This window comes from Mastigoproctus giganteus, chromosome 2, assembly GCF_048544385.1.
Source record: "Mastigoproctus giganteus isolate SK-2022 chromosome 2, ASM4854438v1, whole genome shotgun sequence".
NCBI classification, from domain to species: domain Eukaryota; kingdom Metazoa; phylum Arthropoda; class Arachnida; order Uropygi; family Thelyphonidae; genus Mastigoproctus; species Mastigoproctus giganteus.
In genome coordinates this window covers 169,065,691-169,084,863 of record NC_143576.1, presented here as the reverse complement: position 1 = coordinate 169,084,863, position 19,173 = coordinate 169,065,691, and the positions used below count along the sequence as shown (strand labels likewise).

The following is a 19,173-nucleotide window of genomic DNA, read 5'->3' as shown; positions in this document are numbered from 1 at the left end:
GCACGGTAATCTGCGAATATTATTTGTGCAACTGCTGCTTGAAATCAAGGAAAGCCCCACCGGAAAAGAAAGTTTAGGGGAAGTGCGGTAGGACCACTTCATCAAGGAGTCACCGTCCCACTAAAAATTCCCAAACTCATTTGGACATGTTATCTGACACTTCTGTACATAGAATTCTGGGAAATACCTGTTATCAGTTAATTTGTGTGTGTGTACATACACACACAAATTAACTGATTTAGAAATTCTACTATGAAGGAATTCGTAACACAAAAAGCATAGCCCTAACTGGAGAACACTGCGCATACTGTGATAGAATACGCTGTAAATTTGATAAGAATCCACCGATAATAACGATCAACCATACTATTTGTTGACCCATTGGGCACGCAGAAGTTTTCTACGATCACCGATTGGTAACATCTTCCATTGAAGCTTAGTCAGTTACAACAGATATGGATGTCTGCACGTTACCAAAAATAAAACGGTAAAATAATAATAAATAAATCTTAACAGAGCAGAGAAGACACGAGTAAAATAATAGATTTCAGGATCAAAACAAAATAAGAAAAAACAATCCAGAAAGAAGAAATACAACTAAGGATTGCAACCTTCGACTTGTCCGAGAACGAGCGCATTACGAGGAAAAAAGGGAGTCGTGTTGATGGGTTTTCTGGCCCATCTTAATCCCACGAGTTATTCACTTTTAGTATTTGCCCATTGATCTTGGAGAGAGAGAGAGAGAGACGGTTTCTACCATGAGAGCGCGTGCCCGTCTGTCTGTTTGTGTGTGTTACGGTTACTGTAAAGCGCCTACAGATATCGACCGACTGTTCCAGACAAGGTAACATAGCTACTCACAGGTTTTACCCTTGGCGGCGAGGGGCGAGAACTAGCGTCTGTGAGCTATCGTGCCAGCATTCCAGCTGCATTGTTCTCACCGTCAATCGACATGATTTTCCAAACACTGCGGAGAAGTTGCCTCAATGCTCCAGGTAAGAATAACCATCCCTTCTGTATGTGTCTCTCACTGCCCTACTTTTTGGCGTGGTGGCGACGATGGTAGGTGATGTTCGCGCTGTGCACTCTGGGTAGATATTGGAATGGAACATGTTCGTTGCCGCCGAGCACTGCGTGGATGAGGAGGGTTATACATAATGCACAATGTTCGAGCAGACAGGTTACTAAGAACTCTCGCACTTGCTCCAACTGAAGCGGGCGAATAATCAATCCGTATATCCATCTACACTTTTCCAATGATACAAGTATTTTCTCACTTATGCTGTACATGCAAGTGCCGCTATAAGGAGGGGTCATGGCACACGCTCAAATAAATATCCAGGTAAGTGTGCGGCGGATCTGGTTTAAAATGCGATCAGTTACCTGGTGCCATATGGAAGACAACTTAAACAGAAAACCAATCATTATTAGAGCTTTGCCGTTTATTTTTTTAACGACAATAGCCGCGAGATTCAGAGTTCAATAGAACGATCCGTCTTGTGGAGTATTGTTTGGAGGGAAATTAGTATTTATGGGCATTTGTAGCTAAGAGCAGGTATGGCTTCGTTTTCCATTGCGAGTACGAAGAGAAGGTTACTGCAACCAAACAGTACCACGTGGATTATATTGGCACTATCGATCGCCAGGCTTCGGCAAGTTCCGGATCATGTGCAGATGCCACAAACGGCTATTCTAACTATAGCAGAAGCGAACAAAAAAATGTCCAAAAATAGCAATGGCCTCAAGCACGAGCATACTTCCAAATGATGCAAATAAAAATAAAAATTGGTAAGCAGAATTGTCCCTCATAAGGAAGATTGCTGCCCACAGAATAAATGCCGTGGCTTTAGCTGGTCAAAATACAAGGAACAGAGAGAGAGAGAGAGAACGCCTGGAAATTTCAGAATAGCTAATGAAACCTGTTGGATTCAACGCGACCAAATATCATTCTGAAACGACTGCTATCCGAGCATGCGCTCTTACTTAATGAATGTTAGTTAATAACGGAACCATCATCATCGTGGCAGGAAGTGCCGGCAGATTCCACTATGGGAAGATTGCTGAATTACATTAGCTGTTCATTTGGAGATGTTTAGCAGTGAGTGGTAATCGTTGAAGCAACGCATTCGTTACTGCCATCTGTAATCAGCTTCACTCAAGGAACATTCGTTACAGTCGTAAGGGAAGTAGAGACACCTGCCGGTACGCTCATGGGGTGCGATAATCCCAACGTCATCCATGGTCCCCATGAGTTAAAGAAATCAGAAAGAAGTATTCAGTTGAAAGAACTATCAGTGCAGCTAACATTTTTTTTAAATTTTTAGTGCATTTCTTTGAGTTTCTTGCAAAGCAAATATGTATCCCAACAAACCAGATTTTTTCAGTAGCCGATGATTTTAAAAAATAATTTAAAATAATTTTATACATAGGAAAATAATGGATTCGACTAATTTTACATAAAAGTTATTTCGAAAGCAAATCAGAACTGCAATGGATCCCCTTAATTTCGCATTCTCACTGATACCAACCATTAATTTCGTCAAGGGTAAGTCTAAAGAGATCTACAACTTGAAAAGGGGAACTTGATGAATAAAGCTCGACTACACTGAGGCAAGCAGGTCGGAGAGAGAATTCCAGGAAAATTAAAATGTATAATTAAGATTTCTTTAAAGTCCTTCTACGGTAACTTTACATCAGAACAGGATTAGATTCGTTCGGGTTTTGGTTATTTGTATGTGTTCTTTAGTAATTCGTTGAAAAGTGAAATCCATATTAGAAATCCATTTAGAACATCCATTACTGAGTACATTCAAGGCATTGCTCTACTCCTTACTATCACATGTTCTTAAATTGCTTTTATCTTTACACACATATGATACACAGTTGAGTTTACCTCTATGTGTGTGTGTGTGTGTTGAGAGTGAACTAAGTTTAAATGGAAGGGATATATTCCAGTCCATAATTTAAATCTGGTATGCTCTAACTGAATCTCTATTTCTTCCAAAGATGTTAAGATATGCTTACTGTTATTTTTTTTTTTTAATTCTTATGGATGTAAGATTTCCAGCAAAGCAAATGGGTTAAACTACGAGTTCTCTCCATCACAAAAAGAGGAGAGTTATGCGGAAGATGCTGCAATGAATTTACTACACCAGAAATGCTTCCTTCAGTTGCATCTCTTGCACTGTTTACTGAATCTAAGCTAAATAAAAAAATAACGCTATACGCATCCATAGAAGACAGAGGAGGATCATTTCGACTGTTTTTCTTATAAAAAAACCATCGTTCCATTTCTGGTAACGTTTTATGGGATACGTTCCCAAGGCAACGGATGACGAAAGCGCCAGTAATATACATCACGCAAAGATAATAATGTAACAATGGGACCCTTACCAGCGCTACGTGACACTGTTAATCCGGGTACTTATGTCCGAACTACGTTTAAGACCACGTAAGCCCTTTAGACGTGGCACACCTTTAAAGAGCGTTGGGGAGGGGAACATTCTCGCAGATGGCGAAGCTCTTCGTCTCCAATTCTGAGCACGGCCTCAATTAGAGATCGATTAATTACAGTCTCCTCTGGAAACAAGGAAGCGACTTGAAACGTTAGAAATATCGCCACTGACACGTGAGCAATAGCAGCCACTTGACAGCCGAACAAGTTTCTAGTTGGATGACCAACACACTCGTGAATTCCTCTCACACACGTGGTGACATCCTTATGTGTATCAAATGCTTAACCCCTCGTCAAAATTCCATGACAAAAGCTTGTGGGATAAGTGTTTGGACGAATGGCAGGTGGATACGATACTTGCTCAAAGAGAGCCTGAAATTTCAATCTGATTGATTCAATTATTCTACTCGGCATATACTTTAAAGACAACGTTATACCGAATGCAATTAGTAGATTATACCAAAGAAGGTTTCCTTTTCTGTTGGTAACAACGATACCATTGACATCAGTGGATGCCAGAAGTTGTTTGGCATCGCATAATGAATGGATGTATTCAAACTTATAAGGAGAATTGTGAATTCTACCTTTCGCTGTTATTTCAAGTCAAATGTATTTAAACTTTCAGAAATTATAATTGACTCACCAGAAATGTATTTTGATTCTCAAAAGCTAAAATACGAATTTAAGATAAAAAAGGAACTGGATGGTTGTGAAAAAAATAAACTAATTTCGAATGTTGAGAAATTTCTCCAAAGGCAACGTTTGAGTTTGGATAGAAAGTGTTCGGGTCGCATTAAAAATTAAAGTTGCTCAGTCTGATTTGCATGTTCATTTTTGTTTCTCTGGTTGAAAACACGAGAATTTAAATAGTTTCGAGAGTTATTTATCCAGCAAAATCCTTATACAGTATTTCTGGAAAAAAGCTGGGAGTTTCAAAGTGCTAACCCAGTGAGGCACAATCATTTTCTGTCATCTGGCCGCATTACAGATATTTTTTGAGCCTGGGGGCCGCATTAAGATAAAATGTAGTAAATATAAAAATTACTTTATAATACTGTTGATTTGATGTGATGTGTGAATAAATTTAATTTGTGCGTTTGAATTTACTATCACATTAGTTAATACATACAGTAAGAACAAGACAATATATTTAACTACAAAAGTATATTTTTAATTATTTCAATACAAAAAAATTGAAAAATTGGTAGGCAAACTGATCTTCAGTATATGTTTTAATTCTCCATTCATGCTAGTAGGATCTTTGAGTCTCCATTACTTTTGCTAAACGTTTCATGTCTGTTGTGATATTGGTAGTGTTCATCCTTAATATTGAATTTAAATTTCCATCCTTCAGTTGATTTCTATACTTCGATTTAATCATCTTCAATAGTGAAAATGCCTGTTCGCAATTGTAAGTGCTTCCAAATAAACAAGCTACTTTCTAGGCACGAGAGAGAAGAAAGGCTTCTTTAGAAGTTTATAGAAGTTTAATAGATTCCCTCTTTGAACTTGTAAAGCAACTCATCATTACACTGAAACCTTTCGATGAGTTCCAGCTCTAAATTTGAATCGGCATCTTTATAGGAAGCTTCGAAAGATTTGCAAAGATTTTCAACATGATTTTGTTGCTATCTATGTCTACAAACCTTTCCTGAAAGATTGTTGAATATGCTCTACATGACGAACATACTTGGAACTATTCACATTATAAGTTTCTTGGTGCCTAGGGAGTATTATCGTTTGCTAGTTGTTCTCTAAATAGCTTAAATAGCTTTAATTTTATCTGAAAGGCTGGCATCCTGTTGATAAGTTCACAGATCAATAATTTCTCATTCAAGTTATTAAGATGGTTGTAATAGCTGCCAAAAATGCTAAATCACAAATCCATTCAGGATCATTGAATATATTCACATCTTGTCCTTTTTCTAGTAAAAATATCTTTATTTCCTCAAAAAGTGCCATAAAACGCTGCAAACCTTTGTCTCTGCTAAGCCCACAGATTTCAGTACATAATATCTCCATATTCAGCATCTATTTCCTCAAGAAATTCTCCAAATTGTCTGTAGTTCACAGAGCTAGATCTGATGAAGTTAATCGCCTTAACAACACAATCTATAACTTTATGAAGCTGAGGTCTCTCCCTATCAAATGTTTCAGTGGATTATACAACGATAGTTCTTCAACTCATTTTGTGTCCCATTTGCCGTAATGTTTAGACGGAAGAAATACCACGCCCTTTTGAACGTGGATCATCGAAGAAGTTCCGTCGATAACTATTCCCATCCATAAGTCTATTCAAATCGATATTGCGTTTTTAAAGACTTTTAAGAAGCTCTCAAGAAGATCAGACCTTTCAACGGATACAGATCAACGTTTCTTCGTAAACTTCAAATTCTGATGTTACACCACTTGCAAATATAAACATTGGTGAAGTTGATGAAACATCAGCCGACTCATCACTGCCAACGAATAATAATCACATTTTCTGAAGATTTCCGAAAGTTGCTTGGTTTCAATATCGTTCGAAATTTCTACCAGGGGGGGGGGTGTAAAGTCAGCCGATTTAAACTGATGGAGTGAAATTTTCCAAACAATTTGCAACACAGATTTCATGATGCGATGTGCAAATATCCTTTAACAAAATCTCCATCAGTAAAGTGTCTTATGATTTCACAATCAAATGAGATATATCAAAGCTAACTTCCAAAGCTTGTTCTAAAGTATCTGAACGTCTTGTAAATAGGACTTGTTGTGCTCTGAGGGATTGATTTATCTTTGAATTTTTTTTTTGTTTCTTAACTCTCCAGAAAATTTCATGTTGAAGTACGAATGTTTCGTTTCATAGTAACATTTTAAATTATACTCCTTCAGAATGCTTATAATCTTATTGCAAATTAAACAGATAATATACTGCAGTTTTTTGTTATGTAGCGCAATATTTCTGCCCCTTGGTCTTAAAATACTCGTCCTCTTCTACAGTCCGTTTCTTTGTTGGTCTGCTGTTAACATTAGCAGTGGCAAGTGATGCAAGAAAACAAGCTGATACAGCATCAGCCAAATAAAAAAAAGATATACTTCCTATTTTATCTATTCATTGCCTCCAATAGTTTGTCTAGTTCTTCATTGAATTTATTTAAGCTATCAACTTCCACAATAACAGATGGAAGTTTGTTCCAGCAATTAACCACCCTCTGGCTAAAGGCAAACTTCCGCACATTTATCCCCCAACCGTCCTTCCTCAATTTGAATTTGTGACCCCTCATAAGTGTGGTCTGAGCAAAAGGAAGAATCCCATCAGCTTGCTCAATCCATTCAAAACCTTAAATAGCTCAATCAAATCACCTTGCAGGTGCCTAGGTCAGACTATGCAATTTGCAGAACTGAACCTTTCTTGGTAAGAGCGCCCCTTATTTCCCCCTCACCAATCTCGTTTCCCTTCTCTGCGCCCGTTCCAGTAGATCTACATCCTTCCTAAAATGAGAATTCTAGGCCACTATGCAGCACTCAAGATGTGGCCTGACCATTGCCTTACATAATGGAATAATACGCTCCTTATCCCTGCTAGCAAAATTCCTATATATCATTGGCTGTACCCCATGTGCTGTACTGGCAGCCTGTCTGCACTGTTCAGAGAACTTCATATCTGACTGCACAATTACCCCCAGATCTTTTTAATTTTCTACTACCCTCAGTCTAGCACCACACATTTGGTACGTTACTCTGGGGTTACTGCTTCCCATATGCGGTACTTTTCGTTTATCAATGTTTAACTTCAGTGGATCATTACAGTCATTAACCACCCAGCCAACCTTTGTATCATCTATAAACTTGGATATAAAGCCTTGTATACCTTCACCAATATCATAGAAAAGTGTGTGTGTTAAGCGCCAGGCAATTAAAGCTATAGGGCATCAGTCTATTGTATCTTCAATTGCGTCACAAATAAAAATAGTTGGAAAAACTCCTGAGACGCCCTCGTGAGTACACAGCGTGTATCCAGGAGGTATCCGTTTATTGCATGAAAATGCTTATATTTGAATCCCATGAATGAGGCAAGGAAATTTTAGAGACAGTTTTCGCGGGGTGGCCGAGTTAGTCGGTCTCGAGTATGAGCAGTAGTTTTTCACCTCCTTAGGTTTTATTCTCCATCAAACAGGAAACTTCTGTTATTCACTTCAGTAGTACATTTGTAATGCTTGAGCTTTGTTGCTATATTGCAGATATACAACAGAGAGAGAGAAAGAGAGAGAGGACCGGTAGCTTAATAATCTGCTTTATTCCTTTTCCCATCTGCCGTTCTTCCCTGAGTTTCCAGTAGAATTCTCAGCGCAAAGCACAAGCCTTCGTGTTGCAAGACAGGGCGACACGTTGCACTGGTTATTGCGTCACCCCTCATGGATTCAGATCAGCTCACTTGTGGCACACTGAGGTCGCACGGAAATGAGGCGTGACAAATTTTTGTACCTACAACGGTGATCAAACACATTTGTAGGCAGCCACGTATTAAACAGATGATGGATAGTCGCTGCTCTTTGCAGCTTCCGTCGGTCGGAAGCTGTTAGGATCACCTAAGCACATCCCACGGTAGAGGAATGTTTTTTCTGACCGAATAAGAAGAGTTAAGGAGAAGAAATAGGTTCAAAGCATTTAGTCCTTCTATTTCCACTCTATTTTTGTCCAGACCTTTATTCCATAATACTTGTTTGCTTTTGATCATAATCACGTGTTAACAAATATCTTAATATTTTCATATTCAGCAGAGCTTTTTAACTGTCCAAAACATAACATTCATCAATCAATCTTCGTCTGTCTTTCAGAGTGAAAGAGTTTTTGTATCCGTTTTCTAGAAATTACGTCCTTTGCCTTTCTTGGTAAAATCACCCCTTCGTTCCCCTCACCAATCTTGTTGCCCTTCTCTGTACTCGTTCTAGCAACTCCACATCCTTCCTAAAATAATACCTCCAACCTAAACGCAGTACCCAAGAACATTAGTCTTTATGCGTGTCCTTTATAAGACAAAGCATATTCAGATTTTTAAGATTTTATGAGTCATGTACATGGGTATTGCGAGTATTCGTAGAACTTAAACAGTAAAGTATTAAGTCCCTAAATTTCTAACCTTGTTTCTCTGAGTGTCTAAAAGGATTGGCCATCGATAAACACCGAAAGTTGTGGTATCATTTGCAAGTTCATTTCTATTGGTGATTTAACAACTTATGAAGATCATTGAAAACTGCGAATAACTTTTACATTTGTGGAGCATATTCTTATTAAGTTCAATAAGATCTTATATGAAAAAAGTTTCACTTCCTGAAACCATCAAAATAATTTAATTTTATATAAAAAAATCTATGTTCGTATGTTGAAAACAAACCTGCAGCGTTCATACACTGTGCAGAAACTGCAGTTTCCATTGAAACCTAATCATCTTTCTTTTCTATCCTGTCCGTTAAGTATGAGTAAAGCTTCAGCCATTGTATACTCTCTCTCTCTCTCTCTCTCTCTCTCAGTACTTTTAAGCCGTCAGCCATCTCATGTCAGCTGTTTTCTTTCTTAATTAGCAGTTGTGTTCTTGATCCGTTCTGCGCCTATTTTATTATTATCTCTTGAAAATGTTACTGCAAACAACCAGAATACTGCACTGCAGTTAACATCCCTCTTTCTTTAAGCCTTCTGAGACGGGAATGTCACATTACAGCCGCGTTAATGAATATATTCCGGTATAACGCTGTCAGGATAAAAATACCTGATAGCAGAATTAAGTAGATATTTGTCCCAAGGATACTTTTTCTTAGAACGCTTAAAATATGTACGTCTTGTGCATTCCAGAGAACGACAAACAGCTTGACATCTCCATGACAATGAGAGTTACTTTTTTCTTTTTCTTTTTCATTCTTGCTGATAGCGCCGTGGATACCATCGCTGCATTTCTCACAATGTGTGGACTCGGGGTGATTATCTTCGCTGACAGGAGTCCAGTTCTTGTTTGTTACCGCAACACAATATATATTAGCAAGATGTTCTGAGGGTAGAAACGTTTCAAATGAGCGGGTAGAAAATGCCAGGGAAGCGAGCTTAAATAACTTTAAGGGGTGTGTCCGGGTAGTTAACTATACAAGAACACTCAGCCTTAATTGTTTATACAGCAATGTCAGAAGTTGTCAATAAAATGAGTGAATTCGAACTGCTGGTTAAAACAAGTAACGCGGACATAATAGGGCTTACAGAGACGTGGTGCCACCCGGAAATTGGGGATGATGAGTTTCAGTACGGCTTGTATAATGTATTTAGGAAGAACAGGACAGATAGAAGGGGCGATGGGGTCATGCTTCTTATGAAAAGTAGCCTGAGCGCGACGATAGCTTTCCCGGATTCAGACATTTCACATGCTAGTATAGAGTCTGTATGGTGTGAGATAGTTGGAAACAAAGGTATAATGCGAGTAGGAGTAATCTACAGACCAGGTGATTGTGAAGATTATGACAAAGGCCTCTACATGCAAATGGAATGGGCAAGTAAACGTCAATGCCTTATTATGGGTGATTTCAATTTGCCTCTAATTGATTGGAGTAAATGGGAAGGAAACTCGACATGGGGAACAAAATTTTTAAATCAACTAGATGACTGTTATTTGTATCAACATGTCAGGGAAAATACTAGAGAAAAGAGTATCCTAGACCTCATCATCACACATGAATCAGATGACATAACAGGGCTGACAGTAGAGGAACCAGTAGCAGGAAGTGATCACGGAGTTCTACGGTGGATGATGACGAGAGAGGTAGCAGAAGTAAAAGGCAAAGGAATGGGTTTTAATTTCAGAAAAGGAAATTACGATGCCTTCAGGTACTACATGGCCTCTATTAACTGGGTAGATATCGTGCAGAGAATGAATACATTTGAACTGTGGTATGCTTTTAAAACATTAATCACAGACGCCTTGAATGGGTAAATACCATGAACAAAATACTCCTCGAGGAGGGTTCCAAGTTGGATGAAATTTCTACTAAGATTTCGAAATTTACTGAATGAAAATAAAAAAAAATTGTTGATCAAAGGAGAGATGTATGGCGGCTGCCGAACGGTAGTCCATCACCGACGTATTATTCTGCATTCCACACACCTTTAAACCAAGTTGCCACATTACTTGAGCAGAAAAAGACGGCATGGAAAAGTTAGAGCAATAAAAAGTATTGAAGACTATAACAGCTACAAATTGATTTGTAACAGTGCTACTGAAAAGGTTAGGCTGGCAAAGGCAGTTTATGAGAAATTGCTGGTAAAGAGAGCAAAGAGGAGGAGGATAAGGAATTCTTCACATATATAAATGCTAAGAAGAGAAGGACAAACAGATCGGACTCTTATGTAATGGACGTGGGAGAGTATTAGATACACCAGCTGCCGTTGCAGATGAACTCAACAGTTATTTTGCATCGATATTTACAAATGAAAAACCTTTTGTGGCAATGGGAAATTGTGGGAGTGAAGTTGAAAAAATGTAATTAATGATGTTGAAATTTCACACGTTTATTTAATGAAAAAACTTTCGAGCGTACAGGCCAGTAAGGTTCCTGGGGTTGATCGCACTTACCCGATATTCTTAAGGGAGGCGGAAAGTGAGTGCATTGAACCATTGAGGCTAATTATGCGAGCATCACTGGACTCGGGAGTGATTCCGTTGGATCGGAAAAGTGCCAATGTTTCTCCAATACATAAGGGCGGTTCTAAGAGTGAAGTTGGAAATTACCGGCCAGTTAGTCTAACTTGAATAGTAGGGAAAATCATGGAGACTATGATCAAGGGTGGAATTCAGGATCATTTGGATAGAATTGAAATTCTCAAGGATACTCAGCATGGTTTTGTAAAGGGAAAATCATGTTTAACAAATCTGGTTCGCTATTTTGACAGGGTCACTCAAGAGCTGGACTTAGGGAATAATTTCGACGTTGTTTATTTGGATTTCAGCAAAGTATTTGACTCAGTCCCACATGAACGGTTCCTTTATAAGCTGGAACAGGTTGGAATCACAGGGAAAATCCTTAGGTGGATATCAGGGTGGCTTCTGGGCAAGACGCAGGGGGTTGTGATAAATGGTTATTCCTCAGATTTCGTTGATGCAAGAAGTGGGGTTCCCCAAGGATCAGTATTAGGACGCCTGTTGTTTTTGACTTTCATAAAGACATCGATGACGGGATAGAGGGCGTGATGTATAAATTTGCAGATGATGTAAAGATTGGTAGAATAGTTAATGATCGCCGCCAAGCAGAGCTTCTTCAGAGTGACCTAGACAGACTTCAGGCGTGGTCAGAAAAATGGCAGGCATGTTTTAATCGAGCAAAGTCTTTGGAACAGTAACCCCAAAATAACTTATACACTTGGCGGAGTTGAACTAAAGTCGGTAGTGGAGGAAAGGGACTTGGGTATTACGATACGGTCAGATATGAAGTTCTCGGAACATTGTAGACAGGTTGCAAGGAAGGAAGTCTGCGTGGGTAGCACAGTGGTATCGTCACCGTCCTCCCCACACTGGGTGGAAACGGCCCAGGTTCGAATTCCGTCGATGACGCCAGGAACTTTAATGGGCTTTTTTCACTCCTTGGCTGTTAGTCGGTCTCAGGCGTAGATAGCAAGGTTCCCCCCCCCCCAGAAACTGGGTTTTTCATCCCACAAAATAAGCAAACCAAACATAGAACATGCCCTCCTTACTAACATGGCATGTCCATGCTTCGTGATCTTTGTTAACATGGTACAAACTGCTAGCTTCCGTTGATTTACTTCCCATTAAATTTCTTTTATGCACAACAGGTGCTTCCCTCCTGTGCATATCGAATTACAATCAAAGGGATAATCGATTTTTTCATATATTTATAGAAATTGTATTTAAAATTTAAAAATCGTCTAAATTAATGAATTTACAGAACCGGCCACGTTAGAATCTTTGAATTGTTTTGTATTGAATGAGAGGCTTTCATTAGGAGCATAATAATGAAAAGAATCTTATTGAGGAGAAGATAAAAAAAAGAAAGAAAATTGTTGTTTAGCTCTGCTAAGAGCCAATTATTTGAAACATTAGATTACAATAAGAGGAAGAAAGAAGAATGAAAAATTCTGTTTCTTTTATTTTTTTATTTTTATTCTTCCTTTGTAAAGCAAGAGAAAGAGTAATGAATCCAATTTGAACCAATCACACATTTGAATCCAATTAGAATCACCTTCTGATGGTTCTAATTGGTTTCAAATGCTGAATTGGATTGACGTTACATTCAGAACTTATTTTCACGCAGTAAAAGTTCCGCTCCCGATCTGAAACAGCCTGTTGTACACCGAGTGGCCACTTTATTAGGTACACCAACCTAATGGCGAATATGTCCCTGAATTTAACATTTTGTTCCCACAAGTATAACCGGAGATGTTTGCAATTGTATGGATTCGGCGACTTTAAAGACACCCAGTGTTATAACCGTGTGTAATATATTTTATGGCAAATTGGAGTTTCATGTTTTACTACGTACGGGCAAAGGCCTGTATCCAGTACATGCACGCACACGCATCCCACACACACACACATACGAGGCGTACGTATATGTTGGAGGTAGCGACGAAATAAATAATGCAATATAAACACAGCTTTTATTATCGTGGCTCTTTACTTAATTAGGTAACCAAAACATTATGAGGTTTAAGCAAGTAACTGGTACTTTTTCTTCCTAATAAAGGTATACTTATTCTTTCGTTTTGATGCAAAGCCTCGACTTTTGTTTTTAAATCATATGTGTTCTTAAGAATTCTGAAAACTAAAATCTCTAAGTTCGTTTTAAATTTTAATATCAATGAGTTCGTGTCGTGCATGGAGTCACATCCATTTTTCGCATGTACACTAAATGGCCACTTTATTAGGCACACTAAGCCTTTTCACGAAATGGAGTAACAACATTACGTGTTGTCGCCGTGCGATATTAAACAGGTGGATATACATGTAGGGATGCTTTAATTGTGTAAATCAATGTATGAATGAGCCAGAAGAAAGACAAAAGATTTAAGCGACTTTGAATGAGGAATGGTAGTCGATTCCAGGCGCGCCAGTATGAACATTAGCATTAGTAGAGGCATATAATGCAAGAAAGCAAGCTTATATAGTATCAACCAAAAAATAAATAAAAATAAATAAACCCTTCCCATTTCACCCATCCATTCACTTCAAAAGTTTGCCCAGTTCTCCCTTGAATTTATTTAACCTATCAACTTCCACAACGACAGATGGAAGGTTGTTTCAGCAATCAACTACCCGCTGGCTAAAGGCAAATTTCCACACATGTATTCTACAACTGTCTTTTCTTAATTTGAATTTATGCCCCCTTAGGTTTGCAATCTGAGCAAGAGAAAGAATCCCACCAGCATTGAGCCTGCTCAACGCATTCAAGGCCTTATACACCTCAATCAGATCACCTCGCAGGTGCCTAATCTCCAGAAGCTGCAATTTGCAGAATTTGAGCCTTTTCTGGTAAGAGCACACCTTCGTTCCCTTCACCAATCTTGTTGCCCTTCTCTGTACTCGTTGTAGCAACTCCACATCCTTCCTAAAATAAGGCCTCCAACCTGTACACAGTGCTCAAGGTGTGGCCTGACCATTGCCTTATACAAAGGGATAATCACCTCCTTATCTCTACTAGCAAAATTTCTGTATATCATTGACAAAACTTCATCATCTACTCTGGCAGTGCAGACAGGTCTGCACAGCTCAGTTTTCGTGTACCCTCCTATAGTTTTCGTGTACGCGTCTGTTCCGGGCGTATCGAACTTCGTCCAATAACCAAATAACATCCACCAAAGGCGATCCTGTTGACCGAAACAGCATGTTGATGCGAAGGCCAACAGGGAGTGGTAGCATTTATGCAGGGTAACAGAAAGGCTACAGTCAGTCAAACAACAGCCCCAAAACTACAGTAGTAACCAGAGGAGCATTTCAGAACGCACAACTCGTCGTACCTTGTCATGGACTGGCTATCGCACCCAACGACCGAACTGCGTTCCACTTGCTAATTCGTCAGCAAAAATCAAGAAGGTACTATTAATATAAGATCAGGAACACCGACACTGGAGAGTGGGAGATTAGAAAAACTTTTCCTGTCCTGACCAATCCCAATTCCTACTGTTTCATGGTGATAGAAGGGTCAGACTACGACGAAAACAACATGAGTCCATGGACCCATCCTGCCAGGTGTCAACAGAACGTGCTGGTGGTGTAAATGTAGTGTTTTCATGGCGCACATTATTCCCGCTTGATGGTGCCAGAGGTTATCTGAAAATTGTTTCCAATCAGACGCATCGCTTCACGGCTGTAGCGTTTCCCATCTAAGAATGCCAGCACGATAATATGCCATAGCACGGCAAGAATTATACAGAACTGCTTCCCAGAAACATGAGAGTGAATTCAGCCAACTGAAGTGGCCTGCTCCAGGCACCATGTGCCAGTCCTGCTGAGCACCTGTGAGGATGAGGTGGAACGAGGTCATCGGAGTAATGATGAACAACCAGACAATTTGCAACAATTCTGAGAAGAAAATGATTCAACATGGATGGGCCAGCATCCCTGTGACACGCTTTCGACTCCTCGTTGAGTCTACACAAAGGCAAATACTGTTCTGGAGGCTAAAGGGGAATCTACTGGCTGTTAGGTATGCGTACCTAATAAAGTGGTCACCACTCGGTATACATACCTCAAGTTCTAACAGCATTCAAAATCATCAGACCATTTCGAAAATGAATAATATTCAAACATCTGCATCCGAGCTTACTGAAAACAAATAGGCATGAAATCGGTAAAAAAGGGATCGCCTTGATATTACTTTGTTTTTTGTGGACTTGAGAACCTCCGAATTCTGACAGTATTTGCAGACAAACGTTGCTGATCATAAGTTGCTGATTAAAAGTTTAACCTAAAATGTTTTAAAGAAAAGGAATTTAATACAAAGCAAGATCCATTAAGCCACTTTATAATGTTCAGGTATAATGCCATGCGTAATATTAAGCTGTATTACTTGCGCAGATGCCTCATTATTCGCACGCAGTATACTTAAATATATTGTCCTTCAACATATATTGGGGTAACTCATACGCAGAACGTAATGGTTAATTTCAGAGGTCACATGATAGGCAGGTGGTACCACTAGCCAAATTAGGACATAAACGATTTCTGGACTCAGTGTAGGTAGATGGGACAAATTAAAGTAAATTGTCATATTAGTACCACTCGATAACTAATTCATCTGCCCACATGTAATATGTCCATAAATTTCGTTTTACTGAATGAAAAACCCGAGTTTTCGGGAGTGGGGAAGGACCCATGCTGTCCGCGCCTGAGACCGACTAACTCAGCCAAGGAGTGAAAAAGCCTTTTAAAAGTTCCTCTCGTCTTTGACCGAATTCAAACCCAGGTATTTTCCACTCTGTTTGGGGAGGACGATGATTATAACCAGTGTGCTACCCACACGGAGTGGTATATAGAACAGAATGGGATGAGAGAAGGACTAGATCCCTTCACAAAAGAAGTGATACGAGATTGTCACTTAGCGGGCATTTCCATTCGGAAGATATCAAAAACCAAAATAAATCATTGCGAACATCGTACGCTAATAGGAGACAGAAAGCAATGCAACTATCCATCCTAAGCCAGGTAGACCACCATCAATGACCCCGAACATGCTGGCAGTTGAAATCGATAGTCAGTGGAAATCGTAAAAGTACCCTTAAGGAGCTAAAACAAGGAACAGGTTACACAGACCTGGGACCAGAGTAGCACCCACAATCAGCACAAAAGCACTCCACAGAAAGGGTTACAATATTCTATCAACTGCTTGTAACCTGAAGCTGTCTCCCAGTTATGCACATCACTTGCTGTCCTTTTAACTGGCATATTTTAATTTATTCTCCAAACCAATCATTGGTTTTGGTAGGTGAAACTTTTAGTTTATGAGTACCAGTCCATTCAAACACATCGTTAAGAACAATTTCTATGTAATGTTCTAGTTAGAGCGGGACTCACCAGAGATTACGATAAGTGAGGTTGTCTGCATAGGCTATAGTATGAGTATTGTCAAAGTGACCCAAGTTGTTGTTGTTGTAATAGGATTTTAGGAGCATCGGCAACTAGGGAAATATTGCCTCGTGTAGTATACTGTCTGTAAATTGCGTGTGTTCTGTGGCACATTTTCTGTTTGTTGGAAGAAAAACCCGCGTTTCCGGGGAAATTACCACGCTACCCTCGCCTAAGACCGACTAACTCGGCCACGTTGAGAAAAGGCCCATAAAAATTCCACTTCTCATCAGCGGGACTCGAACTCAGGTCTTTTCCACCCGGTGTGGGGAGGACGGCGATTCTACCAACTGAGCTACCAACGAAGGCAAGTGACCCAAGAGCCAACTGTCTAGAACAATGTTCCAAACAAGGAGCCCAAGATAGACCCTTGGGAGGTCTACAATCACCTGGACAAAACCTGATGCTTCCAGACCACAAGAACCTTTCATTTCTGGAAATAGCTTCGAACTAGATGATAACGCTGGAGAAAACAGCCTGCCTTCCTAAGTCGATCGAGGGCGCTCTCCCATCAGAGCGAATCAGATGCAACTTCGAAATCGACCAAATAGCTAGCTCGTATTTATTGTTTGATGTCTCGATGAGCTTGCAAAATTGACGAGTGCATCCTTTCAAGAACTTCCAGGTCTAAATCCATACTGGCTTGGAAAAGACAAATTATTTATTTCAAGTAGATTTTTTATTGTGATGAGACGCTCCAATAACTTTCCTAGATTGACCAATATCTTTACTGGACAACCAGAATGGCCATTGAAGATATTGGTCGGTAAGATATAGTGGTCAGTAAGATTTTAGAAGAAGGCTTGTCCGGTTTAGGAATAATTTTTAATAGGGCTATTTTCCAGATATTAAGAAAAGTTTTCTTTTCATTTCAACATTTGTTGGATAATAATAATATTATTATTATTATTAACAAATAGAATCGATGATTTTAATTCGTCGAATTTTGTTATAAAAGTGTTCTCTATGAGGTCTAGTCCAGAGCAATTTTTAGTGTTAATTTTAGAGACAGCCTGTTTTACTTCACCCGAAATAAAAGAGTCAGTTGGTTCTTCTAGAAAGCACGTAGCATTGACAAGACAGATGGTAACTTGTTCCCAAGAATCGGGAGAAAGATCGTCAGATGGAAGAAGACGATCTGGTATTGCATTTACAGTTTTTAATTTCATTGATATTGTAAACAACAGTATTATAAATTTCTGGAGGGTGAATTTCATTCCATGTAATTTTGTACAGCAAGCCCCAGGGGTTTGTTTTGCATTCCCTGCTGTTTTAACTAAATCTTGGGTTTTTGGTCTTATATGTCGAAATAGCCTTGACTTAGTTTTTTTTTTTTTCAAATTTTTGTAGATTAGCCAAACAGTGTCGGTTTTATATTGTGACCAATGTCTGCGTCTTTGATAATTACGACGAGCTTGAGAACTTTCCGACAAAGGGTTGCGTGACAAGCTAAAGATTATAATGATTTATGCACCAACATCGAGCCATGATGAAGAAGAGGTTGAAGAAATGTACACTGAAATTCAGAGTCTTCTAGATGAGCAGAAAACCCACTACACTATTATTATGGGGGACTTCAATGCTAAGGTTGGAAAAAGGCAAAACAGCGCAGAAAGAGGAACTATAGGAAATTTTGGAATTGGTGAAAGAAATAAAAGAGGTGAAAGACTTGTGGAATTTGCAGAATCTCAAGGACTGTCAGTAATGAACACTTTTTTCAAGAAAAGGGTGAACAGAAAGTGGACATGGAAGAGTCCAAATGGATTAACAACTAATGAAATCGACTTCATCCTCACTAACAGAAGATATATTGTGAATGATGTTACCGTCCTGAATAAGGTAAATATTGGAAGTGATCACAGAATGGTAAGATGTACTCTTGATATAGATGTAGGAAAGGAAAGGAAAAAACTGACTCGAGTAAATAATACAAAGGTCTTTGAAATAACAGAGGAGGAGAAAAAGCAGTATGTACTGGAACTTAAGAACAAGTTTGAGCTTCTGCAGACTGCTCAGGACCAAGATATCGACGAAGAATATTACAACTTTCTGAAAGTGATAAAGCGCAAGAAACCTATAGGGAAACAGAAATCCAAAGAAGAAAAATTAGTCAAGAAACACTTGTCATGATGAACCAAAGACGACAAATGAAGAGCAAGAAAAACACTGACAGGGAGAAAATTGAGTATACTGAGTTATGCAAAGCCATTAGAAAGAGACTCAGAGAGGACATAAGAAGATTTAACACAAGAAAAGTAGAACAAGCATTAAGGGAAAACAAAGGATTTAAATCAGCAGCCATGAGCAGTAATACAGAAAGACAAATGATACTGAAACTGAAGAATAGCGATGGTGTACTTATAAACAGCAGAGAGGGCATAATTCAAATAGCAGAAGACTACTATAGAGAATTATACAAGGAGCAGGGGAATGATACCAGCAGTGGGGAACATGGATTGCAAAGTAGCAACACATACGACATACCCGATATTCTTCCTGATGAGGTAGAACATGCATTGAAGAAAATGAAGAATCGGAAAGCCCCGGGGGGAAAATGAAGTTACTGTAGAGTTGTTAAAATTGGGAGGAAGAGACATAACACAAAAACTGGCAAGGCTCTTCACAA

At 39.1% G+C, this 19,173-nt stretch overlaps 1 protein-coding gene across 2 annotated transcripts in view; it reads left to right on the top strand.

Moving 5' to 3' along the window:
• The first annotated feature begins 829 nt into the window (after nt 1-829).
• The window catches only part of LOC150089734 (choline O-acetyltransferase-like), a 176,286-nt gene continuing 157,942 nt past the window's right edge, over nt 830-19,173 (top strand). For both annotated transcript variants that reach the window (XM_090389632.1, XM_090389630.1), the window contains exon 1: nt 830-995. In XM_090389632.1, coding sequence (XP_090245758.1) covers nt 953-995 — 43 coding nt within the window. In that variant the 5' untranslated portion in view covers nt 830-952. The remainder of the gene's footprint in view (nt 996-19,173) is intronic.